The sequence below is a fragment of the Maniola hyperantus genome, chromosome 18, assembly GCF_902806685.2.
Source record: "Maniola hyperantus chromosome 18, iAphHyp1.2, whole genome shotgun sequence".
In the NCBI taxonomy this organism is placed as follows: domain Eukaryota; kingdom Metazoa; phylum Arthropoda; class Insecta; order Lepidoptera; family Nymphalidae; genus Maniola; species Maniola hyperantus.
In genome coordinates, this window is record NC_048553.1 from 13,469,559 (window position 1) to 13,497,168 (window position 27,610).

At 39.4% G+C, this 27,610-nt stretch overlaps 1 protein-coding gene across 3 annotated transcripts in view; it reads left to right on the top strand.

Annotated features, from left to right (window-relative positions):
* Window positions 1–2: 2 nt before the first annotated feature.
* The window catches only part of LOC117990391 (uncharacterized), a 37,595-nt gene continuing 9,987 nt past the window's right edge, over window positions 3–27,610 (top strand). For 2 of the 3 annotated variants that reach the window (XR_011237822.1, XM_034977825.2), the window contains exons 1-3: window positions 4–275; window positions 24,280–24,415; window positions 25,181–25,361. Coding sequence is in view for 2 of the 3 variants with exons in the window: in XM_034977825.2 (XP_034833716.1) it covers window positions 24,317–24,415; window positions 25,181–25,361 (280 nt within the window). In the remaining variant the exon portion in view is untranslated. Of the gene's footprint in view, window positions 276–24,279; window positions 24,416–25,180; window positions 25,362–27,610 lie in introns of all 3 variants that reach the window. The other variant, XM_069504702.1, reaches the window with a different exon arrangement.

Below are 27,610 nucleotides of genomic sequence, written 5' to 3' on the forward strand. Positions count from 1 at the left end.
AACTCGTGTCTCGTCAGTCCAATGGCACCGCTGCCACGCGACGCACGCGTGGACTGTGCGCGATAGTTAATCGCTTGTTTGTTTACATCCAATAGAGATTCGTAGCGGCTCTACGAGATTGTCCCGATAAAATGCTAGTGGTTTTCGAGAGAGATTCGTAGCGGCTCTACGAGTTTTTCCCAATACAATGCTAGTGGTTTTCGCGTGGTGGTGAACTTTGTGTTTTTGTGGTGGTATATCAGTGGCGTAAGGCGAACATTTTCGCAAAAAGAGATGTAAGTGCATTTTTTTTGTAGTTTTTTTTAGGGTTCCGTTTCTCAAAAGGAAAGAAGAAACCCTTATAGGATCACTTAGTCTGTCAAGAAAACTATAGGGTACTTCCCGTAGACCTAGAATCATGAAACTGGCAGGTAGGCAGGTCTTATAGCAGAAGTGAAAGGAAAAATCGGAAAACCGTGAATTTGTGGTTACATCACAAAAAAAATATGTTCATGAACAAATAATTAGTATTTTCAACTTTCAAAATACCAAGTGGGGTATCTTATGAACGGGCTTTACATTCTGTATCTGTACATTCACAAATTTTTATTTATTTTTATGCCTAATAGATTTTGATTTATCCTGCAAAATGTCGAAAAAACACGACTGTAATAAGTAGGTAGGTACAGACCCCTCGGTGCACGAGTCTGACTCACACTTGACCGGTTTTTTTTTTGTTTCAACCCTTTCCAGATAGTGGTGAGCATGTGGTCTTATAAGTGGGAGGTCACACACTTGACTAATAAAAATTAGCACTTTAAAAAAAAAAGATTCCGACGAATTGAGAACCTCCTCCTTTTTTTGAAGTCGGTTAAAAACATCATATTTTACAAACGGATCTAGAAATCGAAAAATTATGTTCAAACACCCACAGTATTTTTAAAAATATACTATTATATAATATATAATAAATATAAACTAATACTATCTATAATATAATCTTCCGCATAACTTCCAAAAGTCAAAACAGGCGACTGGAATGAAGTAAAACTGTTTTCATTTTAAACCAAGGTTGCTTACTCCTACTTTCGTGCAATACCATCTTACGAGCCCACTTACTACTTATCACAAAAGTACTTGTTATCCTCATAGTCATAAGCCATCGCGTGGTACCGAGATAGAGATAGCTACTTAGGTAGCTAAACAGATGTAGGTATTCTGAATAAATTAATCACAGTAAAAGAATTTGTAGCTTTCCTTAATCACATCGTTATAATTCAGTTATTCATTAACACAGTAGATGTTTATGTACCTAGATATTATGTGGTGTACAAAATAATTATATCACGATGTTATCTACAAGAACAAGACAATTATTAATGTACCTACTGGTAATTTTAGCGTACAATATGGAAAGTATCGTCGTCTCAGCAGATAGACTTCCACTGCTAGACAAGTCTCTTCAAGCTGTCTCTTGCAAGTCTCCACTGAACACTGTCTTCTGCCGTCTCCAGCTACCTTCCTTGAGATCGTCCGTCCACTACACGACAGGTCGAGATGGCAATCGGGGAGGGAACAGCATCGCGCTAACCCGGTGCGGGTGACGTGCGGGTGTACGCGCCCCCCCCACCCCCGCCTCATACCCTGATTGCCATCTCAACCTGTCGCGTACCTACTTATAATTACGTGCCCTCAGTGGCGGATTTGCCCTTAGGCACAATAGGCCCGCGCCTAGAGCGGCCACATATTAGGGGCGGCCGCTCTGCAATGCATCGTATTAATACTTATAACTAACTTGAACTTATATAAATAATCAATAAGTTCAAGAAAAAACAGGAATAGAAAGTGCGTAAGCAACCAATAAAAGGACAATAGATCATTGTTTTTACGTGAACGAAACAATAGGTCAAGGATCGAGAAAGGCAAAAGCGTAAACACTTACAACCCATATTCACAAATGTTACTATGAGGTCTCATGTTGCGTTCGAACGCACATGGTACAGAAAACCTATTCATAAACAACAGGAGGGACGGACGACACCACCAAAACGAGACCATAAAACTTTACGCGATACATTTTGGCAAAACAATACAGATAGGGTATAGGGTGTATGTCCGAGTGTTTGTGTGATTTAAATAATTTCTGTTTGAAAAATCGCGATTAATAAAGTAAATCCTTGAGAAAACATAATATAAAGAGCGATCACTTCAAAACTTATACCTACGTGATATAAAAAAAAACGATTATTACGGTGCCGATGAATTTTAAAGATGCTAATGGATGCTATAGATTTTTTAGGGTCCCGTAGCCAAATAGCAAAAAACGGAACCCTTATAAATGTATAATGTCATGTCTGTCTGTCTGTATGTCCGTCCGTATGTCACAGCCACTTTTTTCCGAAACTATAAGAGCTATACTTTTGAAACTTGGTAAGTAGATGTATTCTGTGAACAGTTACCAGTAGAGGACATCCAGTGCCTCCTATTTTATTAGTTACTAGTGACTTTAAAATTTTATTCATTGGGGAGTTGAAAAAACATTAAGAAAAAATATTAATTATTCAGTACATAATATTATGTGATTTGAAAAATATACGACTATTAAGTTGAATTCCGAATTTCCGAATTTTCATCTATTGGTCCGGGTACCCTAATGACAATCTTAGTTTTGGGTTTTAAACGATGTTCTGCCATCTGGACACCATCTGGTAGTCACTCGAGTCTTCACTCTCGCGTATCCAAACTAAGTTGACCAATCCCTTAGCAGAGTCCTTTACGTGCAGACGAGTTTTGTAACACACTATAATGATCTGCCCGGGCTTCACTCGGGTGGGATTTAGAATATCAGCGTGGGGGTGAAAATATAGTGCTAGTGCAATTCAAAGAACACACGAACAAAGTGAAAGCATAGTGCTAGTGCAATTTAAAGAACACAAGAACAAAGTGTCTACCAATAAAGACTCAATAGACCGATTCTTAGGTATAGTAAGTACGTTTATAATATTATAATATTACTTATTAGCCTCTCTCATAGGCTAGATTGTAATGATAGTAAAGTATTGTTCTCAGCACTTTACGATAGTAAAAAAAAGCATGGGGGTGGAATTTTCAAAAATCCTAAAACACGTATTTTTTCATTTACCTACCTACATACTTACCAATTCTCTTGGAAATAACTTGAAAAACAACGGACATTCATACAAACTTACACCCCTTATTTAACCCCCTTGGAAGTAAAATTTTCAAAAATCATGAAATACTTACATAATATTTTTATTTTTAACCGAAAGCCACATACATATTATGTATGTATACATACATTGAGATTGACTTGATATTACTTCGTATGGACAGGGCTTTTGAACAAACAAAATGGCACTGACTCAGTGGTGCTTTAGCACCAATGCAACCTCAGTGACGTCTGGCATCAAACGAGTCGTTCATTAGTACCTATCTAAGAGGTGGCGCTGATTTATCTGGTTCCAAAACCGTGAAAAATTTTGGCATCCGCTAAGAAAGGATTTTTGAAAATTTAACCCCTAAGGGGGTGAAATAGGGGTTTGAAATTCGTGTGGTCTACGCGGATGAAGTCGCGAGCATAAGTTAGTCTTTATATGATGAGAGCTGGGAAAGGGGCGGCTCTGGCCTGGGGCCTAGGGCGGCCAAGACTGCAAATCCGCCTCTGCGTGCCCTAGAATTTCGCTACGACTATATGGGACTTTGGGGCAGTCGACAAAATTATAAATCAATCGTTCATAATTAATTCTTACTAATATTGTAAAATATGCGAATCTGTCTGCTAGCTTTTCACGGCCCTACAGTTTAACCGATTTTGATGAAATTTGGTACTGAGTTAGCTTACATCCCGGGGAATGACATAGGCTACTTTTTATCCCGGAAAATCAAAGAATTCCCACGGGATTAATAAATAACGAAGTCAATAATGTAAAATAGAGCAACCGCCGAGTTTCTTGCTGGTTCTTCTCGGTAGGAAAGGCATTCCGAACCAGTGGTAGATGCATCCGACTATTCGTAAGTACTTGTTAAAGTTTATTCGAATAAAAAATATTTTTATTTTATTTATTTTAAATATGTATACTTATTTAATAGGTACCTACCAAGATGCTTACTTGCCCGCATCCGGAGATCCTACTACCTACATTCAATACCTAATTAGAGATGGAAAAGAATTAATTTATACAGATTACAGATAAAACATACAAAAACCTCGTTGCTTTTAAATTCCTTATTATTATTTCTTATGGATGGATGTACAGTACGCGACAGAAAATGATGTACATCGACCTTTAGAAGCAGATAGAGCAGTGTCTCTGTCGTTGAGGCCGACAAAACGTCATACCTATAGGTATGAGTGACAGAGACAACGCTCTACAAAGCCGAAATGTCATTCTAAAGGCCGATGTACATTACTTATAGCTACTTCTCAGATAGGTAAATGTTGGTTTTATGAGGTAGATAGAGCTTTATTGCATTAAATATGAATTTTACTAAGTATTACCTACTTGTTAAAAAATTAAAAATCCTCGTGGATGAAGTTGCGTCCACCTCACACCCCGATTGCCATCTCGAGCTGTCGCGAACTAAAGCCACCTATAGGTCTACCCACCAGCATTGTTTCGTCCACTGCCGAATTTGCATGCAAATTCAAAATGTTCATGTAGATTATTTATTTCAATACGTTTTGACCTTCACAGCAATGTACAATTTTTAGGGTTCCGTAGTAAACAAGGAACCCTTAGGTATAGTTTCGCCATGTCCGTCCGTCCTCGGTTAATCTCAGAGACTATTAGTGCTAAAAATCTGTAATTTGGCATGGGTATATAAATATTAATCACGCCGACAAAGTGGTGAAATAAAATTTTGATAAATATTTTTTTAGGGTAGCTCCCCTACATGTAAACTGTAAAGTGGGGATGAATTTTTTTTTCTCGTCTACACCATAGTGTGGGGTATCGTTGAATAGGTCTTTTAAAAATACTAGTAGGTGTGGGAACATCATTTTTTGATTACTAGATCCGTTTGTAAAATATGATGTTTTAAAGTGTTAATTTTTATTAGAGTCAAGTGTGTCCCCCCCCCTCTATCTGTTTTTCGAGGATTGTGACTACGGAACCCTACACTGCGCGTGGCCCCCCACGCACTTGACCGGTTTTAACATTTTAAATTGTTATTTAAAGTATATTTATATTTTAATTAGGTACCTACCTATTTACAATAATTAATTAACATTATAATGGAACAGGGGCCTTTATTTATTATAGTTAGCTGAGGTTATATTATGTTTACTGAGTAAACGAAGCGGAAGGCTCTGGGGACTGGGAGCCCTCGGTGTTACCAACCCAAGAAATCCCTTTAACTTCTTATGTAACTACTAGCTGATGCTCGCGACTTCGTACGCGTGGATTTAGGTTTTTAAAAATCTAGTGGGAACTCTTTGATTTTCCGGGATAAAAAGCCTATGTCACTCTCTAGGTCTTAAACTATACCCATGCAAAACGCCGATCCGTTGCTCTGTTGCGACGTGATTGAAGGACAAACCAACAAACAAACACACTTACGCATTTATAATAATCAGTACCCTTATTATAAATGCGAAAGTGTGTTTGTTTGTTTTTTGTTTTGCATGGGTGTAGATACAGACCTGGAGAGTGACATAGGCTACTTTTCATCCCGGAAAATCAAAGAGTTCCCGCGCGATTTTTAAAAACCACGCGGACGAAGTCGCGGGCATAAGCTAGTAATAATATAATAATAATAATATGGGTAGTGATACCAAGGGCCACAACCTTCAGCTCAGCCCTCCTACATTTCCTTACCAAGCAAGCAGGCGGGTTACCTGATGTGAAGTGATTACCGCCGCCCATGAACATTTGCAGCCCCAGAGGAACCGCCAATGCATTGCCGGCCTTTCAGGAACCTGCTTGGAAGGAACTCGTTGATTTACCAGTAGCATGTCTTTCCATGGTATGTGAGCTATGTCTCTACCTTTCCTCAAACACGGTCAAACCATAGATAAAAGAAGCACTTATCTGTGGGTCAAACAGATGCACCATGGAAATCTAGCAGCCAGACACTTCGCCTTTATAATATTAGTATGGATGGGATTCAACTATTTTACACACTACACAACTAGGTATTTTTGTTAAAACAACGTCATGATTATTTTTATTCGCTTATCTTTTAATCTCAATTCTCAAAAATATAAATATCAGTTAAATAAACTACCTCGTCGCAAACCACTGAAACCAGTTTGCAATAATGTTCGCATCAATCTTTTCCACAGTTTGCGTTGCTGATTTACCAAAATGATATATAATATTAGTACCTACGATGTATATTACGAGACAGGTCGAGATGACACTCGGGGAGGGAACGCCCCGCACACCGGCACAGCCCCCGCGCTAACCCGGTGCGGGCGAGCGCGGGTGACGTGCGGGTGTGCGGGGCGCCCCCCTGCCTCATACCCCGATTGCCATCTCGACCGGTCGCGGACTAGATGTTCCTAACTATACCTAACTCCTCAGACGGTGGTTTTTACACAAAGCTTTGGTTTTTGAACACCGCACCAATCTTCATAATCCACATAAAAACTAACAGTAGGTACCTACCTACTTAATCTATCTAAATTGCTACAAAAATCAAACCTAGTAGTAAATACCTAGATTGGACTGCTGGCTGAATTTCTGGCTACTGTTTGGTGCTACATACAAAAGGCCTCTCTGCCAATCCGTACTGTGCCATTGTGACAGAATATGGCCTAAACCCTTCGCATTCTAATAGGAGATTCGTGCTCAGTGGGAGCCCAATTCTCATTTCCAAGATTGGTTTTGGAAGGAAGAATTGAAGGCAAAAGGGCTCCAGGTCGCCAAAGACGCAAATGGTTGGACAATATAAGGGGGGTGGACAGGGCTTAGTTACCCAAAGTTAAAAGAGGCGGCTCTTTCGCATAATGACCTCCAAACTTCGTTTAAGAAGGCACGCGATGATGATGATGAGTGGGCCGACGATGGGTTGATCATAATGATAATGATAAAGGTCTGTGAAATGACAGTGTCAGCATATCTGCGCATGGGTAGACGCTCGCGCCTCACTTCCTCCCGCCAAATAGGTATCTACTGATAATTCACCCACTGCCCAAGTTCAAGGTCAGAGACCTTCTTACGTGACACCAGCTGTATCTACCGAGAGGAATGGCCGCGAGTGGATGAGTAACTTTGCGTGATAATTGTCCAGTAGATATAGCAGATGCTTCATGCAATTAATTTAAATTCGCACTTCACTGGTTCTCAACCCGCATGTCTAACAAGCAAGGTTTTTTAACCGACTTCAAAAAAAATCGTCGAAATCTTTGTTTTTTTCAATGTATGTTCTCCGATTACTCGAAGACGCCTGAACTGATTTGGAAAATTCCGTTTTTGTTTGAAAGGGGTGCCATATAAATTTGATGAAGATCTGATGAACATTTTCAAAGATAGATAATGGAACTCCTCAATGGATAAAATTAAATTGCTCGCGATCAGTGTAATAGCTTAGTAAACAGTAGATTTTTTAACCAGTCATAGCATGTTATGTTAATACACGGGGACAATTTACAAAAAAAAAACTGACCTGAATTTTTTTTCTACTTACGAAGTATTAACTCCTACTACAAAATGTAAAGAATACTTGTGTAGTCCACGCGAAGCCGCGGGCATAAGCTAGTTCTATTATATAACTCTCTTTGTAATAAGTACTTAGTACCATCAACACTTACATAAATGGTTTCATGATCATGATCAACCCATCGCGCGCCGGCTCACTGCAGAGCACAGGTCTACTCTCAGAGTGAGAAGGGTTTGGCCATCTGGTCATATGCGGATTGGTAGACTTCACACACTTTTGAGAACATGGAGAACTCACAGGCATGCGATATTTAATTAGGTACTTAAAACACACATAACTCCGAAAAGTTGGAGGTGCGTGCCCGGAATCGAACCCCTGACTAGAAGAGGGTGATTAGAAGGCGGACGTCCTAACCACTAGGCTATTACAGCTCTAAATGGTCAGTGCGAGTGCCGCAAGAAGCGTGCCTCATTAGCACACAATGCGGCGACAGTCGGCTGCTGGCGCCGCGACCAATCCAACTCTTTCTCGCAGGTGACTAGTGACTGTCCGCTTTTACCTGCTACGACCAATTTTCTATTTAATACCTACAAGAAATCTATCTCAACAAGCAGTCAACAAGGCATGAAATTAAAGAAAACAAAGTACGCGGCAGAAAATAATGTATAACGGGCATCAGAATGACATTTCGGCTTTGTAGAGCGTTGTCTCTGTCACTCATACCTATATGACGTTTTGTCGGTTCCGACATGCAAGAAATCACGTCAATCCGTTGCACCGTTGCGACGTGATTGAAGGACAGATCAACAAACCAACACACTTTCGCAATTATAATAAGGGTACTGATATCGTTCCTCTACAAAATTTGACCCTGCCTTTGACTGTTTTTTTAATCTGCGAGCAAACGAGCAGGCGGGTCACCTGATGTTAAGTGATTACCGCCGCCCATGAACATTTGCAGCACCAGAGGAACCGCCGATGCGTTGCCGGCCTTTTAGGAATTCACCAGGTGGTGAGGGTGGAATTGATTGAAAATGAAAATGAAAATGAAAATCTTTTTTATTCGTATAAACTTTTACAAGTGCTTACGAATAGTCGGATGCATCTACCACTGGTTCGGAATGCCTTTCCTGCCGAGAAGAACCAGCAAGAAACTCGGCGGTTGCTCTTTTCAAATATTTGATATAGGTACAAGATTATGCCATGTATAAAATAGTATTTGCAGTCTTGTGCGTTGCTGGAACGAGCTGCAGGTCCAATCCACGCTCTTTTATCATTGCGGTGGCATGCGGCGCGGTTTTAGAAAAAGGAGGGTGGAATGAGATCAAACTGTGGTGAGCGTGGTAGGTTATTGAAACACACGTCTGAACTTGACGAAGGTTCGTATATTAGTCTTTTAAAATACAGTTATACGTTCCTTATATTAGGGCTAACACACTACACACTACAAAACAACTCACGGATCACTCCATTATAGAGGCGATAGAACACGCAAAGAGAGCTTACGTCTGCGGTGTGCCATGCTTATCCCAGACTACTTATATCTCACGCACTGGTTCAGAAAGTTTTCCTTAAGTTACCAATTCACTTTTGTGACGAGAAACTAAAGGTAAGGTACGTATCTATACATATGTATGTAGCGATTATTACATTAGCAACGAAATGTACAAATTGTCAGGTAAATAAGTAGAGGCCATTTTCTCGTTCGCGTAAAAAAGGATATCCTCATCAGTTGGACGAAATCAAGATTTCTGCGAGCCACGGAGCCTGCTTCCGTCATTTACCTAATTTCTTTTATTGCACGCTACAGGTTCTGACCTTTGCTTTGATCATTCCGTAATGTTTTAAAGTGTTCTTCAAAGATTTTTTTTTCAAAATTCTTCTCACACACGCATACACAGACACGCACACACACACACAGGCATACACACACTATTGTAATTTTATTATTGTATATACCTACATTTATTCTAAATCTATTCTGTTAAAATAGTTTTAATTATAATTTTAAGTAATCTCTTTTGGCCTTCTGTTATACCTAGATTTAAATTTAAATAATAATTATTTATTTACGCTGTTGATTACTTTCAAATAAACAAAATAAAATAAAATAAAAGATCATAGATATCATAGATTAAAATAAAAAAACCCGCCAAGTGCGAGTCAGGCTCGCGCAATGAGGGTTCCGTACTACAGTCGTATTTTTTCGACATTTTGTTCAAAAATGTTTTAATTCTATGATGATAACTAACTATGATGCCAAATTTCCTGATTCTAAGTCAACGGGAAGTACCCTGTAGGTATCTTGACAGACAGACGGACAGACAGAAAACAAAGTGATCCTATAAGGGTTCCGTTTTTCCTTTTGAGGTACGGAACCCTAAAAAAGAAGAGCGCGGAAATAAACTGTGTCATGTGTGGCACAACCCGCAAAAACAAAGCCTCTACAAAGTAGACTCTGATGCTAATATCAGTTGACCCAGTTAGTCAGTCGGCCCCACCTGCCCCGGTGCCCCTACGTTGTACCCACGTTGGGGACTGTGGCGTGCTCACTCGGGGTCGACGACCGTGTGAAGGTCAACGCACGATTACTGAACACAATTACAATTACTTGAAGACATTTAATTTATTTTAATTGTTGTTTAGTCATTTTCAAATTGATTTTCACCACTTAGGTACCTAAATACCTACCCGTATGTTAAACAGTTTGAAACAAAATGGCGTTTTTCGGGATAATAATTATATTAGGTAGGTACAACATTTCATAATTAAAATACTGTCCTGAAGAAAAAATTTGGTCAAGTGCGAGTCGGACTCGCAAGGAAGGAAGGATTTCGTATCATCGTTTAAGAAACAGCATTTTTAATTTTTTTTTAATTTTCATGAACGCGATTTTATTTTTTTAGTATTATTACAATTCACGAGATATATGCCGCTGACAGACAGAGAGACGGACGGACGGGCAGCGGAGTCCCCTTGGGTACGGAACCCTAAAAAGGGAGCAAAACAGTCGAGAAAGTCGGTTCAATAATAGGTGTGATTACTGAACAGCTGACACACCTCATGTTCGCTCAACCGACGATATTACTAGTACGTATTGTAATAATTGTGTGTGCACTGATCAATACGCAAAGATACGCACCCAATCACATCGCGTTCCGCTTGATAGTTGTTAATTACTACCTGATGCCCGCGACTTTACTTCACTTTACTTTACTTTACTTTACTTTACTTTACTTTACTTTACCACGTAGATTTAGGTATTTAGGGAATTCTTTGATTTTCCGCGATAAAAAGTAGCCTGTGCCACTCTCCAAGTCTTTAACTAAGTATACCCATGTAACCCCACGTAAAACTTGGTTGATTTACGTCAAAACATAGATGCAAGCATACATACATAGACTGCCAAAATCATAACCCTTCCTTTTGGCTTTGGCATAGTCGGGTAAAAAATAAGTTCCTACGCTTTATAAACCCCTTTTAAAACTTCGATCTTCTAGATTACATTTTCCACGAGGTACCTACCTATGTAAGATGTGATAGCCTAGCGGTTAGGACGTCCGCCTTCTAATCGGAGGTCGGGGGTTCGATCCCGGGCACGCACCTCTAACTTTTCGGAGTTTTGTGCGGTGGTGTTTTTGCTTTAACGGTGAAGGAAAACATCGTGAGGAAACCTACATGCCTGAGAGTTCTCCATAATGTTCTCAAAGGTGTGTGAAGTCTACCAATCCGCACATGGCCAGCGTGGTAGACTATGGCCAAAACCCTTCTCACTCTGAGAGTTCACACAATCTTCCAGTTCATGTCACTTTAAACACAGTATATAAAGTAAGGGATCCTTACTCCGTATCTGAGATCTAGTTTTAGATTTGGAAAATGAAGCTATTAATCTAAAATTTAGTCGTTTTAAATCTCTAGGTATCTCTGTAACCAGGTCAAACTTCTTCGATTTATTCTGATTTCTGAGTAGAGTGACTAATATGAAAGATTAAGTTGCTTCACACATGAAGGCTTCCTTATCAAAAGGTAAGCAACTACACATTACACAAGTTACCTATAAGTAGTTCTTATCTCAGCCAAGTTTGTTTGCTGAGGCGGTTAGCATTAGTATTCTTCTGAATAACTTAAAATAGGTTTCAGAGGAATATAGTCTTTAATGCAGACTGTTATAAGGAACTTTACTCTGTGAGTCTTCACGGTGCAGCTGTCAATCACTCTATTACCGATTTTGATAGCGGTAGCTTGAATTTAGTGTTTATATTTACATTAAAATACCTTACTATAACCTATTTGACTTAGTTCTTAGAGCTTGCGAATACCTACTGACGATAAACACGGGTAATTGGCACCTAGAATTATTAAATTAAACCTAGGAACCCTAGGTACCTACCTAGGTTTAATTTAATGTAACGTTGTGAAAGCGTTACAATATCTCTCCTATAAACTGATAGATATAACCTAATTTCGTTTTAATTTTTAGGGTTCCGTACCTCAAAAGGAAAAAAGGAACCCTTATAAAATCGCTTTGTTGTCTGTCTCTATGTCCGTCTGTCCATCGTGTCTCTCAAGAAAAGAAGGGTAGGTACTTCCCGATGACCTAGAATCATAATTTTTTTTAGGTAGGTAGGTCTTATAGCACAAGTAAAGTAATAAATCTGAAAACCGTAAGTTTGTGGTTACATCACAAAAAAAATTAAAATGTGTTCATGAACGAAAACTTAGTGCCTACATAATAATTTCAATTTTCAAAGCTTTATCAAAGTAAGATAACTATACCAAGTGGGGTATCATAACATGAAAGGGCTTTACCTGTAGGTACATTCTAAAATAGATTTTTATTTATTTTTATGTATAAAAGTTTTTGATTTATCGTGAAAAAGTCCAAAAAATACGACAGAAGTACGGAACCCTCGGTGCGCAAGTCTGACTCTGACTCTGAGTCTGACTTTTTTGATAAAATTCAGGCACTTATTATATTACTCTATAGTAATAAAATGTGTCCTAATTTAGTACTTAAGTTCACTAAAACTAATAATTTATTTTTTTCGTTTCCGTCGTTAACTTGACGACATCCACTCAAAATAATTTCGTAGCTCTTCCTCCACTTTACCTCGTCAATCAATAAAGCCATAATTTCTGCGTGGGTGCCAAGAACTAACCACAGTATTTAACCCACTACCCTACTTAAAGGTCCTATAAAAAGACTGAAAGCACCTTCGGATATAACTATATAAGTACTTAGTTCACGTCTCAGATGTTTTCAAAGAGCATTATAATTTTTGGCGCTACCTATTCAATAAATGTGCCCTCAATTATTTTATCTCGATTCCATTCCATTGAACGTGAAGCCATTCACTCGTGAGTGAACGATATAAAGTGATGTGAAATGTAGTTCAGTAGGTAGGTACTATTTTATGATGTAGACCACCTATTTGACTGTTGAAACATAGATACCTATGTACCAACTCTGAATGCGGCATACACTGGGCATACACTGGGCATACGGAACCTGGACTCAAGTTTCAAAGTGAACGTCGAATAGATCGAATAGATACGATCAATGACAAAGCATAGACACGTTCATTGTTGTATAGAAGCAATCGTTCCTTTGCGGAGATCCAACATGCAGCATGCGACATGCACCGCCCGCCCTCCCACTGTTTATTGTGTTGTTTGTTGTGCATGTTTAGCAGTGGAAGGGCGGCTGCATGGTGCACCACAGATTCGACTTGTTTCAGCGGATTATAGCAAATAAGTATAGCTTTTGGTTCAGTGTACGTTCATATAAATGTATATACCTATTACATGGCGTATAAAATTCGTGCTCGGTGATGAATAAGACAGAATATACAAAACTAGCGACCCGCCCCGGCTTCGCATGGGTGCAATGTAGATACTAATGTTGTATCATTGCCTCGGAAACTCTCAAATGAGAGGATTTTTTCCGACCTAATTCACATTATTTCAATTTCTCTAGGGATCTCTAATTTTTTGAGAACTAAACTATAGCTATAAACCTTCCTCTTGAATCACTCTATCTATTGGTGAAAACCGCATTAAAATCCGTTGCCTAGTTTAAAAGATCTACGCGTTCATACATACAGACAGCGGGAAGCGACTTTTTTATAGTATCGACACCTCCTACGTATAGTATCGTAACCAACAAATTGGCGAAAATGACTTTTACCGATTTTCAAATACTTTATTACATATATTATCGTTTGGCCTAATCAAATTTTTTTTATTTACAATAGAACCTTAGATAATAAGACTGTAATTATTATTATTATTATTATTATTATTTATTTATTATTTAATCAGAACGGCCATAAAGCCAATTACACTAATTAAAATACGAGTACAAACTAACATAAACATACTTACAAAAATTAACAACTTAAAATTATAAATTTTAAAAAGCAAAATTATAAATTTTCACAAAAGTGCAAGATCTGACCCATGAGGTCAGCCCATTTGTCAGCAAATATGTCACAGCGAGGGGACTCCTTCAGCAGTGCGTTGAGCGCAGCCAAAGTGCGCGGTATGGGTGACCTGGAACGCGCTACCGTGCGACTAAACGGACTTACGAAAAATTTGGAGCGGTGGCGGAGATAGCTGTAATTAGAGGGTGCATAAACGCAGCAGAGCTTGTTGTGTAGTTCAGAGCAGTCAATCACACCCCTAAGAATCTTGCAAATTGTACCAATTTGGTCGCAGTCTCTTCGGGTTTTGAGCGAGTGGAAACCCAAGTGCCCTTGGAGAAATTTTGTGGGATACATAAATGGGTAATACCCGTGCAATTTTTTATATAAATACCTTAGAAAGGCTTTTTGAACCTTTTCAAGTAGCAAGGTGTAAGTGCTTTCATATGGATTCCAAATACAAGCGCTGGTTTCTAGCTTGGCACGAACCAAAGCGTCAAATAGCAGTTTTATCGTGTAACAATTTTGAAAATCTTGAGTATTACGCAAAACAAACCCCAACCGCTGGAATGATTCGGAGGCGAGTGTAGAAATATGGTCATGGAATGTCAGTTTATGGTCAAATATTACTCCCAGGTCTTTTACATTAGTTTGTCTGGGCAATTGAACTCCGCTCATTTTATACGGGAAGAAAACTGGACACCTTCCGCGTCCAAAAGTCATGACCGAACATTTATTGGTGTTGAACTCCATTCTGTTTTCGTCACTCCATTTGATGACAGCATCGATATCATCCTGGAGTTCAACACATTCGGCCTCAGATTTTATTTCCATAAACAATTTCAGGTCGTCAGCGTATAGTAAACACTTGGCCCTTTCCAGCACTAATGGCAGGTCATTGACCATTATCAAGAAAAGGAGAGGACCAAGAATAGAGCCTTGACTGACGCCTGAACGAGTGTGGTAGGGTTTGGACTCATACATGCCAAGCCGTACAAATTGCTTTCGATCTTGCAGATAATTTGCCATTAGATGTAGGAGGTTGGGAGCGAAACCAATCTTAGACAACTTGGATAGTAATATATCATTGTTGACCCTGTCGAACGCTTTCCGAAAATCAAAGTAAAGGACATCAACTTGTCCACCACGATCCAAGCATTCGGAAATGTAGTCTACCAATATCAATAGGTTACTATTAACTGATCGCTTGCTCCTAAAGCCGTGTTGTTCATCAGAGAGAAACACATTGACTTGCTTATGAATTATTTCATGTAGTATGCTCTCAAAAACTTTAGCCGGTGTAGACAAGATTGCTATAGGGCGGAAATCCTCAACAGCTACGGTATTTCTAGTTTTAGGAATAGGGGTAACCCTTGATAGCTTCCATTGTGATGGGTAAGTACCAGATTTAAGAGACAAGTTGAATATATGAAAGAGGGGGAGCACAAAATAATTGGACTTCTTGAGTATATAGGGTGGAATTTCATCCGGGCCTATAGAGCTATTCGGCTTCAACTTAGTAATACCATGCTTTACTTGCTGTGGAGAGAAATTTTGTATACATATCATATTACTGTTTTGGCTGTTATCATAACTATTAGCCTGCGAAGCACTTAGTGATGGAACCTCGGGGAGAAATACGCTTGAGAAAAACTTTGCAAAAGCTTCGGCTGCTTTGGTTCCCACCAGGCGCTCGCCATTGGAATCCACTGTTGGCTCGAAACCACCTTTTGATCGCAAGCACGAGACGTGAGCCCAAAACTTTTGAGGATGCTTCCTGATATTAGTCTCGACATCTTTGATGTAATTTTTATAAGCAATTTGGATTCTATTATTAAGGCTGGACCTTAAATCGCAGAATTTTTTGTAGTCCGAGTCCAACTGTGACTTTTTCCATATTCTATGTAGTTTTAATTTACGTTCACAATCCCTGATAATGTATTTTGTGAACCATACCGGATAGCGGCGAACTATCCCAGATCTTATCTTCTTGGGTATACAACTGTCAAACAAGTTATAGATGGTTTGATAGAAGTAGTGAACTGCAGTATCTACGTCAGTCGAGTCGATAACATTACTCCACGAGGTTTCATAGAGTAACTGTGACAATGCCTCATGATTGCACTTTTTAAAATTCCAATCTCTAGCCCTACCAATATTACTAGGTTCAATGCGATCTTTGGGGCGTTGGGTTTCAAAACCAAATAAGATATCTAGGGGCGGATGATATGCATCTGGGTTAACCATGCCTTCTAAGGAGTTAACCGACACTGTGTCATTATTTGCTAGGATCCGAACCAATATGACGTCTAGTACCGAACCATGTGAGTTTACAATGTGATTTTTTTCAAAAAGATTACAATATGACATGAAATAACAAAAATAGTTTTTAACATTCTGAGAGGCACTATTAAGATTTAAATCGCCTAAAATAATAATAAATCCATTTAAGTTATTTATAAATGATTCTACTTTGCAAAACCAATCAAAATAGTCAGAGTCATTTGCGCTTGGTTTGATATAAACGACACAAACATAAACAGAACGATTGTGTAGCGTAAAGACCACCCAGAGGTCCTCACCGGCATCAGTTTCGAGGTCTCGTCGGCGGCGCATCATAATGCTGTGGCGCGCAAGGATCATTACACCTCCACACGGCGTGCGGCGATCTCGGCGCGAAATACTCCAACCACCGCATGCCACCTCTGAATCCATGACTGTTTGATCGAGGAACGTCTCCGTGGTTGCCACGATATCTACAGATGTTTGCAATAGGTTGTTTCTCCACACTTTAAGTTTCGTCTTGATGCCACGTACGTTTTGGTAGAACACGCTAAGAGTCTTAATGCCGGGAATTGTTTGGTCGGCTGGAGTCACGAAATGGCTGCTGTGACTGTGCTGTTGTGTTACGTAGGGAATTGGCGGGTTTTCGAAGTTGTACCCATGGTTTTATTACAGCATTGACCGGCCAAACGCTTTGCGTGTAGCAGGTCTCATAGTAAGCCTCAGGCACCATTATTTTGTAAGATTTGTAGTTACCTTTAGGCCTCAGCTCCTCAACAAAACACGTTCCACTCGGGCAAAGTTGTTGAAGATATTTGAGAACATCATTCGCGTCAGACTCCATATTCCATAGGTGGAGGTATTTTCGTGGCTCAACGGCTTTTAGAGATGTTACTGACGGACCAGCTGTACCCCGAAGTGAGAGTGGTCGCACGCTTTTCCTGCTACGAGCCACTGTAGTCCACTCGCTTTCGGTGGTGTTATTTGCTGAATTCGAGTGATGTTCACTGTCTGATATTCCGAGCACGGTGTGCTCAGCACTCTCAATCAAAGTGTGGGAAGTAACTCCGGTATTTTGAGGGAGCGGGGCTGCCACTAAAGACTGGGAAGGGTTACATTTTGTAGTTGCCGGTGCAGGTATAGGTTGACCTGGAATGGATACATTTGTGACGGTAGCATGCGGTTCAGATGGTATATTTGGGTTTCCATTGGTATTATGCACTTGCTCTTTAATAAGCTTCTCCATTAAACTTGTTTGTGATGCGCAGAATTCCTCTAACTTACTGTGATAAGCAGCAATTGTTGACGTCGCTTGATGTAATTCACCTTTTAATTCAGAAATTTCCTCTCGTAGGCTTTTAACTTCTAAGTTTAGATTTTTAATCACAATGTTATTTTGGATGTCACCGTCATTCGGAACCACAGCGGGTCTTTTTCGGAACGTTATATTTGTGTCCTGCATCCTGTGGGATCCAACTAGAGTAAGACTGTTGTCTCCGCTTCTTTTAAAGGAGCAAGCACAAGCAGGGCATATCCAAGAAGAAGCATTAGTTGAATTATAACTTTTTGTGCCACTGCATAAAAGGTGGTAGGTTTTATGTTTACATTCCTCTATGCTGCATATTAAGGATTCCTCTCCGGCATCTACTACACCACAACAAGCTGCGCAATTCATTTTGCTAGAATATTTTATATTTTATAATATTTTTGTTGTAAATTATCGTATGTTCATCTTGATCGAAGTAAAATGTAGTATGGTGTAGTTCCCATACAATACGAGGGGGTGGGGTCATCGTTGAGCCGCGGGACCGGATCGTAACTGTTAGTACCGATTAATTACGCGGGAGAGGATTCTATGAAGATAGAAGGTGAATTATGTGTTTCTCTAATATTAATAATATCTTAATATGCAAAAAATATATATAAATATAAAATTGTATGATACCCATAGTGAAATATCTTAAGTATGACTTACCATATTTTACTTCGATCTTAGTTACTTTTCAAATATCGTAAGTATATACTTAAGATACTCTACGATGGAATCAATATATACACGGTTCCCGTATTTGTACTTACAATACTTTACGTCGGAATTTCTTCGTGATTTTCTATCCTATGTTGTATTTAAGATATTTTACTACGCTATGAAAAATAACTTACAACAATATTCTTTTCAAAAAATCTCAATTATAAGATATTTTGTACTTTTTTTCACAGAATCACCACTCCCCTCTGACGCAAATATTGTGGGAATAAACGAAATGATGGATTGCTTATCAGGTTTTAAGAAAATATATCAAAGACATAGTGTTTCACTTACGTAACAAAGTAGGGAACAGTGATGTTAAGCAAAAAGTTTTAATTAAGTTAAGTTTTAATGAGTATTTAAAAATAAAATTTCAAAATTATAAAATAGTTTGTCCCTTCCTTTAGAACTAGATGAAGATTTTTCAGCAGCTATTCAAAATATTACACAATATCCATCACCAGACTGGACAATAAATTACCTAGATTTTAATTGCGATAACTACTTTTGTCCCTGGTTTGTTCACCACTATAGGCTGTTGATTCAACCTAAGCTAATTTGGTTTACACTCCGCAAGCAAACTCGCCATTGTCTTCGTCCTCATACAAACTTCTAGGAAAAAGAAGAACAACCCAAGAAACGGAATTATCAGACGTTGACATGTTACTAAATGGAAAGACAACAAAAGGAAAGTGCTAAGAAACTTCGGCAAGCAGTATGAGTTAATGAGAGTAGTGATGGTTACTGTAAGGTGTGGTAAATCTTTGAGTCCTACGTATCATATTATGAAGAAGAAAGAATACTGATTTTCAATAGGTTTTGGGGTCATGGCAAATTTGGTTATGAAGCAAATAAAACGCAAGGTTTTTGCTGATACTGAATATAAGCGTTATTTTACTTAAATTTATAGACTGGTAACATTGAAACTCAAGGAAATCAATTTAACTGTATGTCAAAAGATGTTTTTAAACACATTTTCAGTAAATGAATAATGTGTGTACACGTACGTACGCTGGGCTAAGCAAAAAGGAAAGCTTTACATAGTTGAGGAATTAAAATACACCGATTATTTAATTAGGAAGCATTGTCAAAGGGAAATTAGGTTGAAAACACTCATGGGGATAAAATGCAATGGAATAAAATAAGAGACGTCTTTGTCAAACCTGAAGATTCTTTTAAGTTGTTTTATAAAAATGATTTAGCTGCTGATTATCATATTTTATCTATGAAGGCATCTGCCAGGAAACAATGTGTATCCACTGTTCTGTGTGACCATAGACGGCTGATTTCAAAGGCAAAAATGATGACTTAATGTGCAAGGCTCAAATCATCCCCAGTGCTCTACATGATTTTTTCCCAAAGTATACCAGAATAAAATTGGCAATTAATTTGGATTTGGCTTAATTTTTTAGAATTTTTTTTTTGATTGTTTTACTAGTTTTGTAATTTTAAAGACTGAGCAGTTAAGTTTATTATACTTACGACCAATAAGTAAAGAAAGTTTATTATATTTTTAGTTTCTGAAAGAGATTTTTGTGTCGCGGATTAAATTATTATATATATTATTTCAAAATTGTCTCCGTAATTATAGGGATTTAATAATGTTTTCGAATATACCACTACTAGTAATATTACAACCATAATAATAATGAAAAAAGCATTGATTAGTTTTTAAGTTTTCGAGAGTAGTTGATGTTCATTTGGACTGTTGTAATTATGAAATACATTATATTTTAGTTTAAGGAAAGAAATTATTCCTCAATATATTACCCGCGTTACGTTATAATGACTTTAATCTATAGTATACTTTCGTAATACACATTATTATTTAATTAGTATGAATGTAAATTATCGTATGTGTAGCAAAAATTATTTAATCCTACATTATGTTCGACGTAAATTATAGTAAGTACTATATACAATAAAATACGATTGCAATTTTCCAAAGTAAAATATCGTATGTGAATTTTAAGGAAATCTGGCAAAAAAATCAAGTAACCTTTTCAAAGGTAATGTTCCACTCATAAAAATGTAGCTGTATGCGAAATTTGGTTCCTATACGACAGTATTTGACCTCATGAGCACCATTAATCTGCTTGCAAAACTTTAAAAAGCTCTACTGTAAAGTTGATAAAATGCAGTTACGATATTATACGTAGGAGGTGTCGGTATGTAGAGATGCACGAGATTACAGATCTTTAACTTTAGCCACGCAAAAAAACCTCTTCGATCCGTTGCCTCATTGCGACGTGATTGAAGGACAAACAAACACACTTGCATTTATATTGGTAGTGGTAAGTGGAGTGGTAGGTAGTATACCTACTTGAAACGGCAGTTAACACCTCGTCAAAAAGAACATTATTTCTTTGAAACTAAAAAGCGTATCTATGAGTTATTGCTACTAAGAATTTTGTAATAAAAGTTGTCTAAAAATACCTACTTTAATACCAGATAGTTCTCAGACCAATATCTCTCATTGATACCTAGTCATGATTTTATTGTTAGCACACTTAACCATTCACACTTTTATACACACCTTTTCTATTTATTAGGTACCTACCTAGGTACGAAGTACGAAATAACGCGAAGATGCCAATTGACCTTAAAAGCTTCTCTAGCTCTAGTATCAAGTTGTGCCTAGCTAGCCGTACTGAGTGCCCAGTTGTCCCTCTAATGCCAGCACGTGTATGTAACGGTACCACCCCATGTCACGCTCGGCCCTTTCGGTCTCGGCACCCACTGACACATCGCCCTACCGTGTACTAAGGGTCCGTGACTTGCGTTGTAATTAGCTACTGCCACTCGTGATGCTATTTGAATTTTACGGTCTTTAAGGATTGACCTTTGCTACGCTCAGGAGTCAGGCAGTCTCCGAACCTTACTAATCTAAGTTTAGGGTTTGCTTTGTTTTGAAACAATTCTAATGCAAGAAGCTGATCTTTTCCTTATGAAAAGAGAAAGGTGTAATTTAGGTACCTATAATTAAAAAGTTATTAATCCAACAACTGCTAGATCAAGCTGTCGCGGGCGGTAGATTACATGAATTTATGAATCAGCTTAGCTTAGATAGGGTATCTACCGATCTACGTATAGTTGGCGTTAGTTAGGGTAATGGGCTAGTAAAATGCTCCAGCGCGGCGTAGCGGCCGCGGCGCGGCGGGCTGCGCGGCGGGCGGCGCGGCAAGCGGCGCGGCGGGCGGCGCGGCAAGCGGCGCGGCGGGCGGCGCGGCAAGCGGCGCGGCGGGGTGAATATTCTGTGGATTTGGTAACTCAGTGTTGATGAATGATAGACACTGAGCTTATTTGACACTAACTTATGCTCGCGACTTCGTCCGCGTAGACTACACAAATTTCAAACCCCTATTTCACCCCTTTAGGGGTTGAATTTCCAAAAACCCTTTCTTGGCAGATGCCTATGTCATAATAGCTATCTGCATTCCAAATTTCAGCCCGATTCGTCCAATAGTTTGAGCTGTGCGTTGATAGATCAGTCAGTCAGTCAGTCAGTCAGTCACCTTTTCCTTTTATATATTTAGATTACTTTTTCTACATTGCTGCTTCACTGAGTGATATTAAAATTTATAGAAAACCTTCAGTGGATTAAAAATAAATGTCAAATGAGAATCGTGGATATCATTCAGTGTTAGACATTGAGTTCACCCCACTGGACTTCCTACCGTGGATAGATATTTGTACTCCGTGGTGCATAGGCACTGAGGGCCTATAGTACCCTATAGATGTCATTTTACGGTAATCGAGCCGTTGATTCGTCATTAGGTACCTCTGGCACGTTTCTTTTGCAATTCCTGCCCCATTGTTATCACAGTCCATTACACTAAATCATCGTGCGGAATCCGCAAAGCCTACTTAGGAATCTCGCGATGGTTCTGTATGCGATCAAAGGTCGTTTGTATTCACCACCACGCCGCGTCCAGCGCCAACTGGCGGCAGCCGGAGGTGAAGTTATTGACACGCAACTGAATTATGATTTCCAATACGTCTGTCTTGGATTGCAAAATACTCTGTCTTTTCTTAAAAGAGACAAGGAAGAGACAAAATAATTTGTAGGGAGTCAAGAAGACGCCCCGGGATAACGCCAAGAGCAAGTATGTAGGTACCGAACGAGCGCCCTCCCGCGTTTCGGCCCATATAACCGAGAGGTTGTGGTGGGGCCATGAGAGGTGGAGGGTTGTCCCAGTTTTCTTAAGCTCATAAATACTTAGGTATCTACTTAGTTATTTAATGATTAGCTTATTCTCGCGACTTCGTCCACGTGGACTACACAAATTTCAAACCCATATTTTACCCCCTAATAGGTTTAATTTTCAAAAATCCTTTCTCAGCGGATGTCTACATCATAATAGTTCACTCTGGGCTGGTTTCCGCACTTAAACGTGTCCGTCTGTTGTGCGTGATCATAATAGTTATCTGCATGTCAAATTTCAGCCTGATTAGTCCAGTAGTTTGAGCTCGTAAAGAATCGTAAAGAATCAATTGATCGAGAACGGTGGTAGGTTAGGTTTCAGGAATCAGTTTCAAAGTGTGCTCGGAAATCGGATATGTGGGAATGATTGTAAAGTAAGATTATGTTTAGCCGAACGTATGTCATTGAGGATTACATTACTACTCTTTGTGGTCGTAATTGTGAAAGATGTCTTGAATGGTTTTGTAACTCTACAAGTAAGTGGGTGTATTATATGGCTATCCAATCCAATCCATCAGCCTGTTTGCGTTCACTGCTGGACATAGGTCTTACCAAGAGCGCGCCACCAAAAATATAGGGCTAGTTTTTTTTTTTTTTTTTATTAGATATGCCAACGATAAATTGTAACAACATTCACAAATATTAAAAACATGTCACAAACAATTCCAGTCCTACTACAATCATCAATTATAGGCATATACAGCATTACGTAAGTCTCCGATTGTGTTAACAATAAGCTACCTACATTACAAACTTTTAACATTAACCACTATTTAATAAATATAATCTACAGCTAAATTAATAGATACAATTGCTTAATTCATAAAATTAGTTGCTCATTACATAAAAATTAATTAAATTGCCAGATAATTAATAGGTACCTTGGATACAAGCACCTATGAGTTTTCTGTAAAACAAAATTCGTCAACGCTTTATCCCTTTTGAGAATAGGAAAACATCAGAATAAAACAACATGTCTGAGATAATTTTCGGAGTTTCTTAACTTCACATTCCATCCTGTCCTGTTTTAGCCAGTAAAGTATTCCTGCTTCTTGAATAAACCACTTCAGATTCGCAAACCGTTGAGCTATGTTGGTTACTCTGGTTCTCCAACCGATCTCCTCATTTCTGATTTGATCACGTAGAGAAACTCCGCACATAGCTCTCTCCATCGTCCGCTGAGTGACTCTGAGCTTTCTTATGAAGCCCATAGTTAGCGACCAATGACCAAGTCTTATCCATATTATGTAATCACTGGTACGAATAGTGTGTATTGGTAGTCATAGTGCATATGGACTATGGAGTCAGGATGGAGAGCCTTTTTTTATTTATAGACCCGCGCTTGGGGTCAATCAGATTTGCTAGCAAGTGATGATGCACAGAAGATGCGTATTCACTCTTGACTTAAAGGTTATAAAGGACCTATATTAATAGTGGCGGGGAAAACTGATGCAGGAAAAGCGTTTCGGATTACAAACGAGATTCGGATTATAATACGCGGCAGGTTGAGATGGCAATCGAGGAAGGAACGCCCCGCATATCCGCACAGCCCCCGCGCTAAGCCAGTGCGGGCGAGCGCGTGTGACTTGCGGGTGTGCGGAGCGTTCCCCCGTCTCATACCCCGATTGCCACTTCGACTGTCGCGGACTATACGTGTCCGTGGGATTTCGCCTACGTAGGTGCAGACCGTGCCTTGGTTTGGGTGTGACTATAGTGTATATAAGTGTTCCTATTTGCAGCGTGCCCGGGGCGGTGTGGGCGGCGGAGTGCGATGGGATGCGGCGCGCGCTGCTCGCGTGGCTGGTGCGCGCGCTCGCGCTTGCGCTGCTGCCACCGGCGAGCGCGGACGTCATCTTCAGAGTGCCTGAGGTTCTGGTATGTGCAGACTCTTTTCATCGTACATTTTACCGCGATTCAGAGCCTCATCTGGTGACAGAAAGGCTGGCTCGCTCATTCTTTGCGCAACGGATCAGCCTGGCTGTCCAGCGCGGAGATGCAGCCAGTATTCTTAGCACCATTAGATAAGGCTAGCTCTAAGTTTTATTGTAATACTAGCTTATGTCCGCGGCTTCGTCCGCGGCTTCGTCCGCGTGGCCTTTACGAATTTCAAGATCGAGTTGAAAAAAATCAGTCCGATCTTTCCTAGTTTGAGCTGTGCGTCGATAGATCAGTCAGTCAGTCAGTAAGTCAGCTTTTCCTTTTACATATGTAGGTACATATACTTAGATTTTAAAAAATTGGTCTAAATAAAAAAAAAACATCGCTTAAATCCTAATACTTACGAAAGATGAAATTAGCAACTTTATAGGAGAGCAGAAAAACTTGCTATTTTCAGGGGTTTGGATTGTTTCATGTATACGCTTCTGCTACTTTTGATTCCTTGAAGAGTCTTGTTTTTGGACATTTTCTTATTTCGAATTGGCAGAAACGACGCGGGTTTCAACTTTCAATTCTCTAGCGTATTGCATCAAAATGTCAAACCGAAAATACGTTCTATGGGTGTGAGTGAGTGAGCTGACGATGGGTTCATGAGGATAGTGATGATGACAGTCCCTTAGAAAAATGATTGTGCACTTCCACACAGGCAATGGAGTGGCAGAGGTTTGAAAGATGTGCTTCATAATTCCAAAACATTTTCAGGTACGTCCCATCTCTGGTACGAGGTCAGTAGGCATCGGGCCGAGCAATGTGAGTCGCGCCAATGACTCTGAGCGCTGGAGCGAGCCGGACGTGGTGGTGCAGTACGAGGAGTACTACGTGGAGCATGACGTCTCCACCGCCGACGCGAGGAAGGCTGCTGCCCTGCTAAACCTGGAAGACAGTAAGTAAATAACCAGGAACCTAATTTTTATTTATTTATAGACTAGCGCTTGGCTGCAATCAGACCTGGTGGCAAGTGATGATGCAGCCTAAGATGGAGCCCGCTTGCTTAGAAGATGCCTATTCACTCTTGACTTGAAGGTCCCCATATTAAAATTGGAGGGGAAAACTGATGCCTGAAGGGCGTTCCATATGCTAGCGACTCGGAAGAATGATACAATATACCCCAACGTAAAGTCACAGAATATACAATAGGTAAGTGGAGGATGTAATTGGTGCGCAGTAGGAACGAGGACGGCGGGATTAAAGATACGAATTAACACAATTGTCTCCAAGGTCAGATTCAAACTAATGCTGTGACACCGATAGACTACAAAGTATAAACAGTAGGCACAAGAATTCTGCACAGCAAATTCTTTTGCACGGAATGTTGAGATTTTGCTTTTTTACAATCATTTATTGAAGCAGTAGTTTCTGAATATGCTTAAAAGGCTTTCTTATTCTTCTTAAAACTTTCTCGGTTTACCCAGTCTCTGCTTATTTCAAACCTACTTAATTGCTATTTTTAAAACATACCTAATTTTTTTTAAATTCATTATAGGCAAACGCTTGACCACAATCACACCTGATGGAAAGTGATGATGTGGCCTAAGATGGAACGCGTTTACCTAGAAGATGCCACTTCACTCTTGTTTTAAAGATACCCGGGTCGTAATTGTTAGGAAACATATCGTGGAAGAGTATTCCAAACCTTAGCCATGCGTATGAGGAATGATGACGCAAAACGTTTCGTGCGTGTAGATGGAATGTCGATGACATAAGGATGGAAACTCGCCCGACGTCTTGCGGTTCAGTAGTAAAATGGTGAAGGGGGGACAAGATCGAAAAGTTCCTGAGCACACTCTCCGAAATATATCCTAAATAAACAGATAAACTTGCAAAGAGAAGACGTAAACTTCCAGAAGTTGTGTACACTCATTCAATTAGTGAGCACAATAGTTTACGAGTGAGTCAACTCCATCATTGTCATTTGTTTAATTATAGCTAGAGTTAATTGATTGCCGCTGATTGGTGTTACACCACATTTCTTGTTGCGCTGCATTAACTCTAGCACTTTTGCTTTCACGCTCCATACGGTAGCCTGCAGAAAATATTGTTCATCGACCTTTAGAAAGAGATTTTGGCTTCGTAGAGCGTTGTCTCTGACACTCATATCTATGTGTCGTTTTGTCGGTCTCAACGACAGAGACAACGCTCTACGAAACCGCTATCTCTTTCTAAAGGTCGATGTACAACATTTCCTGCCGGGTACTGGACATTCTTGGTTCAGATTAGCTAACCGTCTTAAGGCTTCTTTCTGATAGAATTTTTGAGTCCTTCTTTAGTCCTTCTGTATAGTTTAGTATAGGTCTAAACCAAATCTTAAGTTTTTAGACAGTGATATGATATACTACTATAATAAGTCAATGTTTTTAGACCCTGCGTTTTATGCTGCCCATTGATATGTCAGTCTTATATTCTACATAGGCACCCTAGACCAATGGTTTAGGTACCTAATTTCGTTTAATGTTTTCATCATACTCATCTTTCTTATAAACTTCAATCGTCTTTCAATGTATCTATAGCTACTTATTCACTTTCATCATTCATACACTTTTTCTGTCATGACGTGTCAGAAGTGAAATACCATTGCGCGAGCGCAGACATAATGGAATGATTCCCACAGCCCTTGTGTTAGTTAGTTATAATTATTGTATTGTCTACGACTCTACGACACTCGACAGGCTTCTACGTTTTTGCGAAAAAATTATTTACTATTACTGATTGACTAGTACTTACTGTAATAAGACATAGTACCTATAGTGTCTCCATACTAGTAGGTATTATAAATGCGAAAATTGTTTGTTTGTTGGATTGTTATTCAATCACGCCACAATGGAGCAACGGATTGACGTGGTTTTTTGCAGGGATAGAGTCTGGCTCAGATGGGTCAAATACTGGAAAGTCCATAAGCTACTTTTTATCCCGGAAAATCAAAGAGTACCCACGCGATTTTTAACAACCTAACTTCACACGGACAAGTCGCATGACCTTAAAAGAAGGTAGTGGGAAGTGGGTGGATGAGGAAGGCGAAGGAACGTGTGTGATGGCGCGCTCTTGGGAAGGCCTATTCCCAAAATTGGACGCAAACAGTCTGATTGATTGATTGAAAAAGCATAGGTGCTGGAATGGCGACCTCGCACAGGAAAG